Raw genomic sequence first — 18,655 nt, 5'->3', positions numbered from 1 at the left:
AAAATAAATTTTTAAAAAAGATGGGGTTTGAAATAAAGCTGGAATTACCTTATGATCCAGCGATACCACTCTCAGGCATTCTATTCAAAGGATACTCAACCCCTAACTCAGAGGGACCTGTGCATTCCTCTGCATTATTCACAACAGCCGAAGAATAGAAGCATGCTAAACGCCCATCAGCACATGACTGGCTAAAAGAAGTTATGGCACGTACTCCATGGAACACTACTCTGCAATCAAAAAAGATGATATTGTGTCCTTTGGGACAAAATAGATAGAACTGGAGGTGATTATGCTTAACAAAATAAGGAGAGATGAAATACAATTATCAGATGGTTTCATTCATATGCGCCCTCTAGAGACCTCATGTACATGAACAAGATCCGGAGAAAACAAACTCAGTGGGATCCATCCATGGAGGGGCCACCACAGGTTCCTGAAGTGAGTTTAGTCACTGCTCCGCCCCAGCACCTGTGCTTCCTTCAGCCTTTTCCCCTAGCCACACACCTTCCTCTACTTGGACCACAGGGCCTTTGAACCTCAGCTAGTCCTTCTCCTCCAGAAGTCAACTTTGTTTCTACTTTCTCTGGAAAGCATCCCCTGGTCCCTAGGCCCCACCAGGCTCCTTAGACTATTGACCCTCCTCAGCTTCGTACTTCTTCCCAGCACTTCTTTTGTTGTCCTTGTTGTTTTATTGTTGTAGTTATTGATGTCGTCATTGTTGGATAGGACAGAGAGAAAAGGAGAGAGGAGGGGAAGATGGAGAGGGGGAAAGACAGACACCTGCAGACCTGCTTCACCGCTTGTGAAGCGAATCCCCTGCAGGTGGGGAGCCAGGGGCTCGAACAGGGATCCTTAAACTGGTTCTTGCAGCTGTGCGCCACGTGCCATGCGCCACGCACGTGCGCTTAACCCGCGCTACCGCCTGACTCCCCCCAGCACTTCTCATAGTTGAACGTTCACACCCACACCTGGGTCAATCCTAAATTCGTTCTGTCTCTTCAGTGAATTCCACTTAGCCGGTGCCTCCTCACTGGGATCAACTCAGTTAAAAAAAAAAAAAAAAAGATTGAATAAATAAATGAGAAAAAAAAAAGCCAGTGTTAAACTGGAGGGTGGGGCAGCCCAGGCAAGGAACAGAGCTGGCTGGAAAGATTCAACACAGGATCCAATGCAGACATCTCACTCACTTGGATTATAAAGAGGTTCTCATGCCTGAGGCTCCAAAGTCCCAGGTTCAATCCCCCACACCAACCATCACCAAGAGCTGAGCAGTGTTCTGGTAAAAAAATAAATAAGTAAATAGAAATAAATAAATAGAAAATTCAATACAGGATCCAATGTAGACACTGATCTCACCTGCATGGATCACAAATAATGTAAATGAATAAATTTTTAGGGTCAGGTGGTGGTATACCCAGTTGAGTGCACACATTACAGGGTACAAAGACCTGGGTTCAAGTCCCTGGTTCCCACCTGCAGGAGGGAAGCTTCGCAAGAAGTAAAGCAGGGTTGCAGGTGTCTTTCAGCTCCCATTTCCTTCCCAATTTCTCTACATATCCAAGACAAACCGAAAATAATAAGGTAATATTAGAAAATAATAAATTTGCCACAATAATTATTATAACCAAGCAGGCTATTAGAGCCAGAGAACTTTGGTGACTGTTGGAAACAGGAGGAGAAAGGGTACAGAGGGCTCTTGGGGTGACAGCAGTGGTACTCTGGCGATGGGTGAGTTGAGTCTGGGGCACATACAAAGGTGTGAAATATTAATACGCCCTCAAGTTTCATAATATTATGACCAGTATGATGGCTTACCTGGCTACTTGGCCTGCATTGTCATGTGTGCCCCTGCCCCCCACCCATCACACAGCCTCAGTGCTGTGATCTCTCTCTCTCTTTCTCTCTCTGGAGTTTGACTCTCAAGCATGAGGTTCTGAGTTCAATCTCTCTTCTTAAATTTTTTTCTGATATATTAATTATTGGATAGAGACAGAGAGAAATTGAGAGGGGAGGGGTAGATAGAGAGGGAGAGAGACAGAGAGACACCTGCAGACCCGATTGACCACTTGTGAAGCTTTCCCCCCTGCAGGTGGGGACCAGGGGCTTGAACCCAGGTCCTTGCACACTGTACTGTGAGCACCACCTGGTGTGCCACCGCCTGGCTCTTCTCTCTCTCTCTCTCTCTCCCTCTCTCTCTCTCTGAAAAAGTCAGCCTGGGATGGTAGAGCCCTGGTAACCAAATAAAACCAAAAAACTGGAATTTCACAATATTGTAAATCCATGTAAAAATCATTTTTAAAAAGTTGGGAACCAGGTGGTGGCACACATGGCAAAGCAAACACATTACTATGCTCAAAGACCTGGGTTCAAGTACCCAGACCCCTCCTGCAGGAAAGGAACTTTCACAAGCAATGTAGCAGGGTTGCAAGTGTCTCTCATCTTATGTTAAAGCAAAAGCAAATAAATAAATAAATAAATAAAAAGCCACAGAAGCAGTGGAGCCAGGGCAGCACTAAGCCCTAGCAATAACCGTAGTGGCAAATAAAAATAAAATAAAATAAAAAGTTCAACACAGGAACGGCTGGTTGTGCTCCTGTCCCTGGGTGCATCCCTGTGGGTGTCAGGTGGGGTGAGCAGAGGGGAGGCCGTAAGAAGTGAGGTGAAGGAGGCTGCAGCTGTCCCAAGAGGCCTGGCAGGCATCACAGCCCACAGCCAGCAGATGGTACTTCAGACTTCCGTATTCGCCTTTGCCCGGACCTTTCCTGTCACTTTCTCACAGAGGGTTAAGATAGCTCCAGACTGGTCTGGAGAAAGACAGGAGTCCTTGGAAATCCTACTCAAGAGCCTAAACCGTGGGATTTAAACCGGTGCTGGAAGAGGACATCCTCAATGTGACGCTTCAGAAACCAGGCCTCAGGGCCTAGACTGAGCACAGTTTTGGCTGTGGAGGCTGAGCTGTGGAGCATATGCAAATAGTCAGGAGAAAATATCTCTGGGGCCTGTCTGCAGCAGGAGGAAGAGGAAGTGGGAAACTAGTCCCTTCCACCCTGGCCTCAGCTGAAAAAGAAAGACGGCCAAAGAAAGAGGGTGTCCTGCTGGGGCCTTGCAGAGTCTGAAGGGAGGGACATGAGGAACTATCTAAATGGGTGCCCAGAGGAGGCCAAAGCTTCTGAATCTGTCTTCAAGAGACTCCTGGGATGGGAGTAGGCTGAAGCCATACACTCTAGGCCCTCACATGCCCCCAGGCCTGGTGGAGTGTCTGAGGCCTGGGGACGGACCAATGATTTCCCCAGGAGAGACTGTATACCCAGGGTTAAGCCAACAGGCCCCTGGAGAGGTCTCCTGCCTAAAGGCAGGGTGGGCCCCATAACCCTGCTGTGTTCACTATTCGGGTCAGCTTGGCCACTCTGCATCTGAGCCCAGGGAGGATCCCAGGACTCCTTTGCCAAGGCCAACACCAAGTCTCAGCCTCCCAATGCCATTTTGGAAGGGAAGTGTGGTAAGGAAGGAAAAATGAACCCCAAGCCCTCAATTGAAGTCACTGAGATGCCCTATAAATGCAAGTTTAGGGCCAGGTGGTGATGCACCTAGATGAATGTGCATGTTACCATGAGCACGGGCCTGGGTTCAAGTCCCCAGTCCCCACCTGCAGAGGGGAAGCTTCACAAGCCGTGAAGCAAGTGTCTCCCTTTCTCTCTGCCTCTCTATCTCCCCTCGTCTTTGAAACTTCTCTCTGTTCTAACAAGTAAAAAATAAAGAAGGGAGGGAGCGAGGGAGGGGAAAATGGCTGCTGGGGGTGGTGGTGGGTGGACTTGTCATGCAGGCAGCGAGCCCCAGTGATAACCCTGGTGGAAAGAAAGAAGAAAAAAAACAAGCTGCAAGTTTAGGCTTCTCCCTCTCCATTACCTAAAAGAGGGGAGACACGACACCTAGCACAGAAGAGCAATCATTTCCTCCCAGTGAAGCACATACACTGTCATGTGCAAGGACCAGAATTCAAGCCCCCAGTTCCCACCTGCAGGGGGAAGCTTCACAAGCAGTGAAGCTGGCTCTCTTTCTCTCTCCCTGTCTATCCACCTCTCTCCTGTCAATTTCTCTCTGTCTTATCAAATAAAATAGAAAGGAAAGGGAAAAAAAAAGAAAAGAAAAGAAAAACGTAAAATGGCCGCCAGGAGCAGTGGATTTGTATTGCAGGCACCGAGCCCCAGTGATAACCCTGGAGGCAAAAAATAAAATAAAAAGGAAAGACAAAGAATCTTTCTCTGTGCATATTGAAACAGTGACATGAATGACTGATGACACCCCGTCACCCACACCGCCCCAACCCCTGACACAAGTATGTCTTGGCTGTAAGAAAGTCTGTCAGGGGGCTGGACGCAACCGGCTAAGAGCACATGATGCAAAGCCCAAGAACAGGGATACGGATCCCAATTCGAGCCCCCGGCTCCCCACCTGCAGGGGAGTCGCTTCACAGGCGGTGAAGCAGGTCTGCAGGTGTCTATCTTTCTCTCTCCCTCTGTCTTCCCCTCCTCTCTCCATTTCTCTCAATCCTATCCAACTACAATGACAGCAATAGCAACAACAATAACAATAAGCAACAAGGGCAACAAAAAGGAAAAAACAGCTTCCAGGAGCAGTGGATTTATAGTGCAGGCACTGAGTCCCAGTGATAACCCTGGAGGCAAAAAAGAAAAAAGAAAAGAAAAAGAAAGTCTCTGTTCAGTCTCAGTGGAATGTGTCATTACCACAATTCTTTCCTTTTTTAAAAAAATATTTATTTATTCCCTTTTGTTGCCCTTGTTGTTTTATTGTTGTAGTTATTATTGTTATCATCATTGTTGGATAGGACAGAGAGAAATGGAGAAAAGAGGGGAAGACAGGAGGAGAGAAAGATAATTCACCTGCAGATCTGCTTCACCGTTTGTGAAGCGACTCCCCTGCAGAGGGGGAGCCTGGGGCTTGAACCGGGATCCTTACGCTGGTCCTTTGCATTTGCGCCACGTGCGCTTAACCTGCTGCGCTACTGCCGGACTCCCCACAGTTCTTTCCTATTTTATGTGGTGCCCAGGAATAAACTTAGGGTCTCATGTATACATGATCCCACCAGGACCAGTATTCTGTTCTTTTTTTTCTTTTTTCTTTTTTCCCAGAGAGAATAAGGAGAGAGGAAGATACAGACACCAAGAGAAGAGATGACACCGTGACGGCACTGTTATGCCATGTATGTATACCAAGTCTCCGTGCTATCCGTGGTGCTCGGGCAAATCAGGTGACACACAAAATAATAGCTCTCAGTGCTTGGCTCACAGGAATTGTTTTCACAACAAAATGTGAATATGCTGGGGTCAGGCGGCAGCGCAGCGGGTTGAGCGCACGTGGCGCAAAGCGCAAGGACCTGCATAAGGATCCCGGTTCGAGCCCCCAGCTCCCCACCTTCAGCGGAGTCGCTTCACGGGTGGTGAAGCAGGTCTTCAGGTGTCTGTCTTTCTCTCCCCCTCTCTGTCTTCACCTCCTCTCTCCATTTCTCTCTGTCCTATCCAACAATGATAGACATCAACAATAACAATAATAACCACAACAAGGCTACACAACAAGGGCAACAAACGGGGAAAAAATGGCCTCCAGGAGCAGTGGATTCATGGTGCAGATACCGAGCCTCAGCAATAACGCTGGAGGCAAAAAAAAATGTGAATATGCTGAAAGTAAATTTGGAAAACAAAAGAACAGCTGTCAGAGTCTCATACCCCACCACCACCCCATTCCTGTTCCCACTCTGTTTGTCCCTTTGAAATAATGAAGGAGAGTTAAGGCCTAGGACAAGCTTTGTTTGAGAAGATTTTCAGGAAGCCCATTCTGATCCAGGAGGCTGAAAATCTCCCATTTTGTTTGCCCCTTGAACCCACCACCAGGTTTCGCAGCCCCAGCCCACTTCTACCTGTATAAATACACCCTGGGACAGAGGAGCAGGGAAGTAGGTCTGAGCATCACTCCTGCCTCCACTGCACATTTGAACCACAGTCAAAAGCCTTCCCCTTGGTGCAGAAGTTGGTGGCACAGCCTTTGTGTTTCTACAGCACAGGGTGCAGCAGAACCAGCCCACACAGGGTTCCACTCACACCTTCTTCTTCTCCTTTTTCCCCTTCTTCTTCTCCCTCTTCCTCCTCCTCTTCCTCCTCATCCTCCTCCTCCTCTTCTTCCTCTCCTCCTCCTTTTCTTTCTTCTTCTTTTTCAGAGCTGGGGCCTTATACAAGCACAACAGCATCATTCTGAAGCTAGCTCTTCCATTCAGAAAGGGGGAGTGGGGAGAATATATCACAGCACTGTAGATTATCCCCCAGTGCCATGGTACTTCCATGTGGTGTGTTGTGCACATGACAAAGTACAAGCCCTACCTGGTGAGCTGTCTCTCTGAGCCTGTGTTTACTTCTCCTTTTGCCACTAGAGTTATTGTTGGGAATTAGTGCCAGAGCTAGAAATCCACCACTCCCAGCTGATGGCCATTTTTCCTCAGATTTCCTCCCCTTTTTTTATTAGATAGTACAGAGAGAACTCAAGATGGGTGTGGGAGATGGACAGGGAGAGAGACATCCATAGACCTGCTTCACCACTCATGAAGCTTCTTCCCCCATGCAGGTGGGTATCAGGGACTGGAACGCAGATCCTGGAGCATGGTAATATATGTGCTCTACTAGGTGGCTCCACAGATTCTTAAAAAGTATTTTATTTATTCACTTACTGGATAGAGAACAGAAAGACACTGAGATGGAGGAAGGAAATAGAGAGGGAAAGAGGAACACCTGCAGCACTGCTTAACCACTTGTGAAGCTTCCCCCTGCAGGTGGGGACCAAGAGCTTGAACTTGGGTATTTGCACATGGTAACGTGTTCCCAATCAAGTATGAGACCACCAGGGACTTTAACTGATTTTCTTATTTGTTGGATAGACAGAAATTGATAGTAAAGAGGGGAATAAAGAGGGAAAGAGACAGTTGCGGCACTGTTCAATTGCTCAAGATATCCCTTTTGCCTTTCACATTGCTCAACTGGGTCCGACACCACCCCACCCTGAATTTACTTATAACATTGTTTTACAAAATTATTTTCATATCCACACATGATGGATGTTAAGTCACCACCACATCCCATCCAAGTTCTGTCTAGCCGTGAATTTACTTCTTAATTGTTGGGAAATTGTGCAGATGTGGCTGAACATTGGCAGGGCCCACAAACCACTTTATTTCCATGCAAGTATTATTCACAGATCTCCACCACCTTATCCCCTCAGGGTATTGCTAATTCAGTTAAAACCATTGCAACAGTTGCTAAGGACGCTTCCACCTTCCCAACATGCCTTTTGCCTCTCTCCACCCCCTTTCCTAGCCAATCCTGTCCCGAAGAATTGCCACTTCCAGAATTCTCCCATAAAAGCCTCTCCTGTTTCCATTTTCACTCTCTTCTCTCTTTTCTCTTCTGAAACCCGACCCGGAAAAGGGCTGGTGGGCATAGTGGGAGGCGGCCATTTTGCTAGCTCCATGTGGCCTAAACCACTGTGCTCTCACCCAATTCTGGGACAACCGTGTGAATAAAGATTTGTGTTCGCGCTCCGCCATGAGTTCCTGGTCTCTTCTCTCTCCCCTGTGATGTAACCCGACACTAAATCATTAGGAGATCTTGAGGAAGTAACCTTAATCCCATTATGCTCTTAAGGAAACTAAAGGGAACAATGTGCCCAAGAGCCCAATCTGAAAGCTGAGCTCAAGCCCTGATGGGAGCTACAAACTCTTCCTCCCCATCTACACTTACTCCTGTCTCTCCTCAGGCTCTGTTCCTAGAGATCCAAATGACAGCTCACTTGGAACCATGTTACAGGCTACCAAATTTTTTGCAGGGGCAAAAGATAGTTCTCAGTAGGGCATATGCCTTAGTATACTTGAAGCCCCAGGTTGGAACCCCAGCACCACATGAGAGCACCAGAGGAAACTACAGAGATGCATTCTGTGTCTGTCACTCTATCTGAAATGCAAAGAATGAACCCAAGAGTGATAGAAGTGTGTGTGTGCATGAGAGAGGGGGGGAGACAAAGAGGAAGAGAGAGAGACCCTAATGACTAAAAAAATAATGAAATATTCATTCTCAGGGAGGAGGGAAGAGTCACTAGGTTCCAGTATTTAGTATCTCAGTCTGCAAGCAGGGTGCTGGGCACTTGGCCCTGGGGGAGGGAGGGGGATAAGGGAACCAGGATTTGAATAAAGGGAGTGTGCAAAGGGGAAGTGGGTTGGTGCCTGAGGTGATTTTTGTCTACAAGACAGTTGTTCTGGGCCATGCAGGGTCAGAGTGTAACCATTTACTGTAACTAGACACTCTGATTGGAACACTGGTCTGTAACCTGATAAGTTCCTGCAGAAGCTGGTGGCTCCCAGAATAGTCCTGTGCAGGGCAGGGGGAAGCTGGAGAAGGAAAGGCAAAGATTAGCAATGTGTCCCTAGCCTAGATGGTACAAGACAACACATCCAGGGCTTGACCCTGATTTTTTTTTAATCTTATTTTAATTACTTTATTTAGTTATTCCTTTTTGTTGCCCTTGTTGCTTTATTGTTGTAATTATTATTGTTCTCATCATTGTTGGGTAGGACAGAGAGAAATGTAGAGAGTAAAGGAAGACAGAGAAGGGGAGAGAAAGATAGACACCTGCTGACCTGCTTCACCACTTGTGAAGCGACTCCTCTGCAGGTGGGGAACCAGGGGCTCGAACTGGGGTCCTTAGACCAGTCCTTAACCCGCTGCACTACCGCCTGACTCCCGACCCTGATTTTTATTTAAAGTTATGTTGCAAGACCCTGCAATTTACAACCCTCCTCAATAAAAGATCTCTCCCCACTCCAATCTGGGGGGGAGAGGACAAAAGGGACTGTTGCGAGCACCTCAAAGGGAGAACTAGGTGAAGACGGGTTTTTTAAATTCTTTTATTTTTATTTATTTTTATAGACTTGATATTGCTTTATTTATTTAACAATGATTGACATAATTGTAGGATAAAGGGTACAATTCCATACAATCCCTACCACCAGAGTTCTATATCCCATCCTCTCCATTGGAAGCTTACCTATTCTTTATCCCTCTGGGAGTATGGACTCAGGATCATTATGGGGTACAGAAGGTGGAAGGTCTGGCTTCAGTAATGCTTCCCTGTTAAAAATGGGCAGGCCAGTCCATAATCCCTGTGTGTTTCTATCTTTCCCTAGTAGGGCAGGGCTCTGGAGAGGTGGGGTTCCAGGTTATTTTTTTATTTTTTAAAAATAATTTTTAGGGGCTCGGTGGTGGCGCACCTGGTTAAGCGCACATGCTACAATGCTCAAAGATCTAGGTTCAAGTCCCTGGTCCCCACCTGCAAGGGGAAAGTTTTGCAAGTGGTGAAGCAGGGCTGCAGGTGTCTCTTTGTCTCTCTCCCTCTCTATCTCCCCCTTCTCCATTTCTAACTGTCTCTATCTAATAAATAAGTAAAGATAATAAAAAAATTTTAATTATTTTTATTTATTTATTTATTTATTGGATAGAGGCAGCCAGAAGTCGAGAGAGAAGGGGGAGATAGAGAGACACCTGCCGCCCTGCCTCACTACTCACAAAGCTTTCCCCTGCAGGTGGGGACCACAGCTCAAACCTGGGCCATGGCACACTGTAACATTTGCACTCAACCAGGTGCACCAGGAGCTGGCCCCAAGGTGCAGGCTTAAATAGGAGTCTCAAGGTCAGCTTTGCCAGTACTTGTTCAGTACATAACCTGCTGATAAATCTGGAAACTTCCGTTCGTAAATCTGAGTTTGTATGATTGATCTGTTATTTGTTGGTTTGTTTTATCAGAGCTCTGTTCAGCTCTGGTTTCTAGTGGTGCTGGGGATTGATCCTGGGACTTTCATGCCTCAGGCATGAAAGGCTTTTTGTAAAACCCTTATGTTGTCTCTGTAGCCTACATGAGCACTTCCATGGCCAAAGTCTCTACTGGAGAATACGGCAAGGTTTCAAAGATCTGAAAGTATAAACAAGGGGTTGGCTCAGCAGTAAAGTGTTTTCCTTGCATGTTTAAAGTTCTGGGTTCAATCCCCAGCACCATGTGAGAGCAGCAAGGAGAATTCTATGGGGTCCAGGTGGTGGCGCACCTGGTTGAGCACACATGCTACAGTGCACAAGGACCTGGGTTTGAGTCCCCAGTCCCCACCTGCCAGAGGGAAAGCTTCACAAGTGGTGAAGCGGGGCTGCAGGTGTCTCTCTGTCTCTCTCCCTATCACCCCCTTCCTTCTCAATTGTTGGCTATTTCTATCCAATAAATAAAGATAAAATAAGTTATTCTTTATGAAAAATAAATTTAAACAAATAAATAGAATATTTAAAAAATAACTAATGACAACAATTCAAAAAAAAAAATGACCCGATATGCCCACACATGAGGACATAGGCAAGAGAAAGCTTTGTGGGAGGCGGGAAGAGGATGTGAAATTTCAGGTGGTTTCCCCCACGCTGAAGTCGTTCAAATCACTACTTTCCTGCATTTGCCTACAACAGTGGCCCTGGAAGATTTGCCAGCCAAGGAAATGCTGGGGATCACTGGGCATGAAAATCAAAATTCTACCCAAGCCCCACGATGTAGCTATTAACATACTTTCAAGACAAGCCACCTTCTTTTTTAGAAATCTGGTGTGTGTGTGTGTGTGTGTGTGTGTGTGTGTGTGTGTGTACATGCATCAGAAAGGGGGAAAAATAGCCACCAGGAGCAGCACAGGCACGATAGCCTAGCAATAACCCTGGTGGCAAATAAATAAACAAATAAGCCAAGTTTAAAACCCATTGGATATTTTTTCTGAAAGCCAAGAGGTGCACTATGACTGGTGCAGTCAGCTCACACCTCTCTCTCTCTCAGCCACACACATGCACATAACAGACATGTCTTGAAGGTGTGTGGGTTGCACTTAAAATCAGGCTCTGGTAAGGATTCCGGTTCGAGCCTCCGGCTCCCCACCTGCAGAGGAGTCGCTTTACAGGTGGTGAAGCAGGTCTGCAGGTGTCTGTCTTTCTCTCCCCATCTCTGTCTTACCCTCCTCTCTCCATTTCTCTCCGTCTTATCCAATGACAGCAACAACAACAATAATAATAACCACAATGATAAAACAACAAGGGCAACAAAAGGGGAAAAAATGGTCTCCAGGAGCAGTGGATTCGTGATGCAGGCACTGAGCCCTGACAATAACCCTGGAGGCAAAAAAAAAAAAAAAAAATCAGGCTGCGGACTGTTACCCAGTCAGAGCCACCATTACCTCAGGTACCTGTGACAAGGAGACACGTCCTGGGCTCCCATCCTGCAGAGAGTACTGGGACCCTGATGAGGAATAGGCATCTAGAACACCCTACTGTGTAGCTGGTAAGCCCAAGTTCAAGGCTCATCCCGTGGAGGAGGATGCTGGTCAGTGTAGACAGGCTCTGGCCCCGAAATAATGACTGACAGAGGTGGTGACTCACCTGGCAGAGCACACACGTTACTGTATGTGAGGTCCTATGCCTGCCTCCTGGTCCCCACCTGCAGGGGAAACATCACAAGCAGCGGAGTAGTGCTGCAGGTCTCTCCTTCTCTCTCTTTCCCTCTGCCTCTTTCTCTTTCACACACCTCTATCAAAAATGTTTTATTTAAAAAAAAAACAGATGCTGAGAGGGGCTCAACAGTGGTACACTTAGTTGAATGCATACATTACCATGAGTAAGGACCTGGGTTCAAGCCCCCAGTCCCCAGCTACAGAGAGAAAGCTTCACAAGCAGTGATCAGCGCTGCAAGTGAGAGACACTTGTAGCAAAGAGTTGCCTCCCTCTCTTTCTGTCTCCCCCTGCCTTCTCATTTTCTCTCTGTCAAATATGGCCCTGTCCCTCTCAATTTCTCTTGGTCTCTACACAGTAATTAAAAATAATTAAAATTAAAAAGAACAATATTTAGGTGCCAGAAGATAGTTCACCTGGTGGGGTACACACTTTACTAGGAGCAAGGAGCTGGCTTTGTGGCTCCCACCCAGTCACCACATCAGAGCACCGTACAGAGCAGTAGAGCAATGCTGTGGTGTCTCTCCTCTCACTCTCCGGGGTAAAAAGAGTCCATTGAGACGAGTGACAATGTATGGGAGGGGCTGGGCGGTGGTGCAGCTGGTGAAATACACATATTACAACATATAAGGACTGAAGTTCAAACCTGCACTCCACCTATGAGAGGGAAGCTTCATAGTGGTAGATTAGTGCAGCCATTAGAGATGTCTCTCTCCCTCTCTACCTCCCCCTACCTTGTTGATTTCTGTCTGTTTCAATCCAGCAAATGAATAAAAATATTTCAAAAAGGAAAGAAAAGGCATGGGCATGAAGCTGGGGGTGGGGGGAGAAGAGAAGAGGAGAGAAGAAGGGAAGGGAAGGGAAGGGAAGGGAAGGGAAGGGAAGGGAAGGGAAGGGAAGGGAAGGGAAGGGAAGGGAAAGGGGAAGGGGAAGGGAAGGGAAAGAGGAAGGGGAAGGGGAAGGGAAGGGAAAGAGGAAGGGGAAGGGGAAGGGGAGGGAAAGAGGAAGGGGAAGGGGAAGGGGAAGGGAAGGGAAGGGAAGGGAAGGGAAAGAGGAAGGGGAAGGGAAGGGAAGGGAAGGGAAGGGAAGGGAAGGGAAGGGAAGGGAAAGGGGAAGGGGAAGGGAGGGGAAGGGAAAGAGGAAGGGGAAGGGAAAGGGAAAGGGAAGGGAAGGAGAGGGAAGGGGAAGGGAAGGGGAAGGGAAGGGAAGGGAAAGAGGAAGGGGAAGGGGAAGGGGAAGGGGAAGGGAAGGGAAAGAGGAAGGGGAAGGGGAAGGGAAGGGGGAAGGGGAAGGGGAAGGGGAAGGGAAGGGGAAGGGAAAGGGAAGGGAAGGGAAGGGAAGGGAAGGGAAGGGAAGGGAAGGGAAGGGAAGGGAAGGGAAGGGAAGGGAAGGGGAAGGGGAAGGGGAAGGGGAAGGGGAAGGGGAAGGGGAAGGGGAAGGGAAGGGAAGGGGAGATGCATGTAGGCAGGAGATGCAGCTTAGTAGCAGAGCAAATACTCCGCATTTATGAGGTACTGACTTCTATCGCTGGTACCATATTAAAAAATGTAATGCATTTCTTTCTTTTGGACATACATAAAATAATACCCTTGAGTCCTAGAACATTAGAGATGAAAAGGCACTCGGTGTTGGCATTATTGAGTCTAACCACTTAATTGTCATAACAGGGCTCAGAAAGAGCAGGTGATTCACACTAAGGTCACACACTACACTGAGAATTTAGACCTGCACTGTCCAAACAGAACCTCTCAGTACATGTGGTTATTTGTGCTTCAAGTGAAAGCCATTCAGAAGAAATAGATGATACAATTCCGCTCACCAGTTGCCCTAGTCACATTTCAAGTGTCCCAACCACATGTGGCAAGTGGTCACCATAATGAACAGCACAGAGCTAGAACTTTCCACATCACAGGGTTCTTTTGGGCAGGAGAGCAGGACACAGCTTTTTAGACTCAAAGTTCCATTACCCATCATCCCCTGCTTCTGAGCTCCCTGGTCTCCTTCAAGAAATACAAGAGATCCAGTCAAACTTGGAACCAAGTAGGAGCAGTTTCCAGGGTTGCTGTCTTAGAAACTCCCCCACACTACAATTTATGAATCTCATTAAAGTTGACCCACCATTTACAGAATGAAAATAAAGACATGGGTCCTGCTTGTAAAAGCAAAATGGACTCCTTTTATTATTCCCACGAAGAGGTGGACAGATTCTACTTAAGATCCAAGATTTTCTTTAAATGGCTTGGGGATAGAATAGGTTTCATAAAACAGGTCAACTCTTGCATGTTCTCTGGGCCAGGAGATAGCTCACCAGACAGAGAGTGCACATTTTACCATGCCAGAGGACCTGGGTTCAAGCCTCAGAACCATATGAGAGCATCACGCACAGCACCAAGGGAAGCTCTGTGAATGGTAGAACAGTGTCAGGGTGTTTCTGTCCCGTGCTAAAATTAAAAGGAAAAAAAGCCCTTGTGTGCTCTAAAGTACTTTCCCTTTTTTTTTTTAAAAGATGTATTTATTCACGAGAGGAGAAAGAGACAGAACTGAAGCATCACACTGACGTAGGTGATAATTTAAATCAAGACTGGGACCTCATGCTTGAGTTCAGCGTTTTATCTACTATACCACCTCCCCAGCCACCATTTTCTTTTTAAACGCCTTTGACTGGGGGCCTGGAGGTAGCTTACCCTGTAGAACACTTTGTTATGTACAAGGACCTGGGTTCGAACCCCAGTCACCACACAAAGGAAAAGCTTCACAAACTATGCAATGGTACAGTGATATCTCTTCTTTCTCTCTATCTTAAAAATAATAATTGTTTAAAACTCTACTAAGAGTGCTAGAAGCATGCAGGTATGAGAAGCTGGTGAGAATTATATCACACACACACATACACACACACACACACACACACACACACACACACACACACACACAAGCCCTTAGCCCAGTGACTTCCCACAGAGCAGTTACTCTAAGTTTCCTGGGTTCAGTCACTGCAAATGGCCTCGGGCTAACCATATTAAATAATGTTCCTTTGGGAGAGGAGCTCATGGAAACTTCATTATAGAGTGATATGATCACAGCACAGGGTTGGTGGCCAGGGCCTGATGAAGCCAGTGATGACCTTGGCCAAGCCCATTGAGCCTGCTCCTTCCTCTTCCAACTGAGGGAAGGGCTGAAGGCTGCTCTGACAGTGGAGAGACATGTGGCCCAGGACCCTCATGTCTCTCATATAGTACAGTCTTTAGCTATCATTTCTCACTCTTTATCAACAATTTTCACACTATGGGGATCACAAACCTTCTGAATTATGCACTGAAAGTTATAGGTCATGGAGAAATACGTTCTATGCTTTGCAAATAATTTCAGGTCACCACTGGTTTTAAAGATGGAAAAAGAACCGAAGTTAAAAAAAAAAAAAAAAAGCCACATCCTGAAGCTTCCAGACAGGTATTTACATTCTAATGCTTCTTTATAATAAGCCTGAGGGGGGAAGTTTCTATTTGCAAATCATACTGACTACAACTGTGTAGGAGGGGCTAAGGGGGGCTTTGGGTGAGACTAAATGAATTTTCCTGGGCCCTTCACAATCATGTGCAAATAGAGGATGTGGTTTAAATTTAACTCCCAGAGACTTTCATGAAAAGTAAACCCTCCCCAGCACCCAAGCATAACAAGTTTAAAATAAATTTTTTTTAATCTGACCTCCAAAAATAATAATGACACCTTCTGATGGTACTGAAATAGTCTTTTTACCTTGCAGTCACTCTATTCTGATCTAAGGCCAGAGTTTAGGACTGAAAAGGTCTTCAATTTTAAGTGATATCATCAGTGGTGTGAGAGATAGTATTGTGGTTATGCAAAGACAATCTCATGCCTGAGGCTCCAAAGTCCTAGATTCAACTCCCATACCACCATCAGCCACAGCTGTGCAGTGTTCCAGTAAAAAACAAACAAAAGCACCTTACTTTCAAAACTCTCTTTCTATGGGTGCCTGAGGAGACAGATGCTTCATCCAAAGCAGCAGACAGAGATCAAACCCCAGACTTCCTCTCTCAGACCTTCAGAATCTACAGGACTCTTAAAATCCTATAAATTGGGGGTCGGGCAGTAGCGCAGTGGGTTAAGCACTCATAGCGCAAAGCACAAGGACCAGCATAAGGATCCTGGTTCAAGCCCCCGGCTCCCCACCTGCAGGGAAGTCGCTTCACAGGCAGTGAAGCAGGTCTGCAGGTGTCTGTCTTTCTCTCCCCCTCTCTGTCTTCCCCTCCTCTCTCCATTTCTCTCTGTCCTATCCAACAGCGATGACATCAATAACTACAATAACAACCACAACAAGGGCCACAACAAGAGCAAACAAAATGGGGAAAATGGCCTCCAGGAGCAGTGAATTCGTAGTGCAGGCACTGAGCCCGTGATAACCCTGGAGGCAAAATAAAAATAAAATAAAAATAAAAAATCCTATAAATTCCACCAGAGCTCTTAAACTGAGCAGACATCTCAGGCTCACTTATTCGACGCCCACACAAAAAAAGCAGGACAAAGCTATCACAGAGACCCAGTGGACCAGAGCCTAAACCCTCAGGAAAAGAGAAAGATCTGCTATCTGTTGCTATAATATACTCCAGAGAGACCCAATTTGTTGAAACGTGAGTGAATATTCAGACTACCCCACACAGGGTGTGTGGAAAGAGTTACTAAGTCTGAGCTATTTGGGGTTGGACCATACCCTACTTCCAAACCACAATGCCAAGCCCAAGGAATCCCAAACCTCCAGGGCAAAATCACACCAAAGAATACCCAGCTGGCACATTCTGGAACTTCTAATAACACAGTTTTTTTTGGATTCCCACCCACTGCTCAGTTTTTGAAAAGAAGTGCATTGTTTTTTTTGTTTTGACCACTGCTCAGCTCTGGTTTATGATGGTGCTGGGAATTGAACCTGGGACCTCCGTGGAGCCTCAGGCATGAGAGTCTTTTGCAAAACCACTGTGCTAACTCTCCAGCCCTGAAAAGTGCATCTGTTTCCAGTAGTGAGCGGCCCATTTCCTGTGGCTCTGTCTTTTGCACTTTGTAATCAGCAAATGAATATAATCCACTGGTTGAAGGGAGGCTTCCTTTCCCAGCAGGGGGTGTAGGTGAAGCTGTTTGAGGCTCTCCTGGTGGGATTCAGTCTCCCCAGGAACATAAGCAAAGCAGGGTGTGATGCTCTCTCCACCAAAAAACACAGTCATGAACACGGTTGCAGCTTAGAGACTCCACTTCTCAAAGTACACACACACACACACACACACACACACACACACTGAAGAGGGATTGTCCCAACTGCTTCCAATGCAGTTCAAGTCCCATTACTCCTCTCCCTCTCATGACCTTGAGGAAAGAAGAGCAATCTGCTGGCCTGTGTCAGAGAATAAGAAAACAAACTAAGGCAACTTTTCCAGAGTCACATGGACACCAGGCAAGCAGCCACATCTGCCCAGGTACAGCCTGGGGGGCCCTTACCTTGTTGCCCAATGCCTTCCCCTAAAATAGCCTAGGCTGTCTCTCTGGAATTAGCAGAGTAGTAACCCCAAACTGAACACACAGGCACAGTGCTGGGCATTTGGGGCAATTTCTGGTCTAGGCTCAGAGAGGGTAGGTGAGTTTCTTAAGGTTACAAAACTACCAGGAGATGACACTGGGATCCAGATCCTTATTCTTGGGCTCCAAAGCTCTTTTGGCCAAACCACTAAATACAGGGCCAGTTCCTTGAGGCCTTCCAACCCCAAGGTTAGTAAATAGGGAAAAGTGAGCTATCAACACAGAAAGGGAAAACACAGACTAAAACTTGGACTGGGGTGGGCTCTGAGAAAGGAGAGCATGGATGCGGGGGGCTTGGTGGGAGAGGGGCTTTGGGGTTCTGATGCATAATGGCAGAAAAAGACCCAAATTGGGGGTGAGAGTGTTTTTCAGACACCAGTTATGGGGAGAGGAGAAATGGTACCCATGTGTCAACAACTATTGTAAAGCATTAAACCCTTCCCAGTAAAATATTAAAACATATTTTTAAGAAAATTAAAAGTAAGCTACCTCATCGCCACATTGCTACCATCGATGACAATGGGTCGCAAGGAGGTGGCCGGATCTCCGCAGTCCTCTTGCTGGTCCACCCCCAGCCAGCGCGGGACAGAGTCCAGGATCCCGCAAGAGCCCCTGGGGACCAGCACAGGCGCCCCGCTGATCTCGGAGGCACCTGGCCGGCTGCCGGTCTGGATTAGCTCCTGCAGCACATCGTTGACCAGAGCATCCTGGCCCAGCTTTTCCAGCACCCTGACCACGTCTTCGTGGCAGTAGCCCAGCTTCTGGAAGAAGTCCATCTTGCTGGAGCGCTCCATGCTGAGTCCACCCAGCCAGGGGAAAGGGTCCGGCCACCAGTTTCCTCCAGGTAGAGCCCCACCAGCATGAGCTATAGAGAACAGGCGTCCGTCAGGTGTTTTCTGGGCTGTGGGGTGACTGAGGGCAGGCGCTATGAGCTCCCTCCCCACCTTATCTGTCAGGAAATCAACTGTCGCCTGGTCCCCTTGGGGATTTTCAGTTGCTCAGTGTGGTCGGCAGCCACAGATGCAATCAAGCTGCTCTCAGGAGTGACTTCTCTTGAGCCTTCCCACCCCACACACACGTCCCCATCTCAGTCACTGGCCAGAGAGGGTCAGTGAATAGGCCACTTGCTCTGGGGACATTTGTACATGTGTCAGAGAAGTGTCTCTAAGGCCCTATTGTGGGCTGAGTTTTATCCCACCCATCCCCAAACCCCAGCTTCTCAACATCTCAGATTGTGATTCTATGTGGACGCATGGTCTCTAAAGAGATGGTAAAGTGCAGTGGGTCCTAATCAATGTGACTTAGTGTCCTTACTGGAAGAAGAGGCTGGGTCACAGACACAGGTGGGGGTGGGGGGTGACCAGGAGAAGAGCCAGAGAGAATGGCTTTCTATAACCCAAAGAGGAGGCCTCAGTAGAAAGCCACCCTGCCCACAGTTTGACCTCCACATTCTAGTCATCAAAGACAGGCCATGACACCAGGTTAAGCGCATG

The 18,655-nt window shown here is 47.2% G+C and overlaps 1 protein-coding gene across 1 annotated transcript in view; it reads right to left on the bottom strand.

Annotated features, from left to right (window-relative positions):
* The window catches only part of ZC3H12D (zinc finger CCCH-type containing 12D), a 36,048-nt gene extending 17,998 nt beyond the window's left edge, over positions 1-18,050 (bottom strand). The window contains exon 1 of the mRNA XM_007516406.2: positions 17,652-18,050. Within this exon, the coding sequence (XP_007516468.1) occupies positions 17,652-17,956 (305 nt within the window). The 5' untranslated portion in view covers positions 17,957-18,050. The remainder of the gene's footprint in view (positions 1-17,651) is intronic.
* Positions 18,051-18,655: the final 605 nt, after the last annotated feature.

Source organism: Erinaceus europaeus, chromosome 13 (assembly GCF_950295315.1).
Source record: "Erinaceus europaeus chromosome 13, mEriEur2.1, whole genome shotgun sequence".
Classification (NCBI taxonomy): Eukaryota; Metazoa; Chordata; class Mammalia; order Eulipotyphla; family Erinaceidae; genus Erinaceus; species Erinaceus europaeus.
Note: the sequence above shows the minus strand (reverse complement) of the source record. Positions and strands in the feature narration are given on the sequence as shown.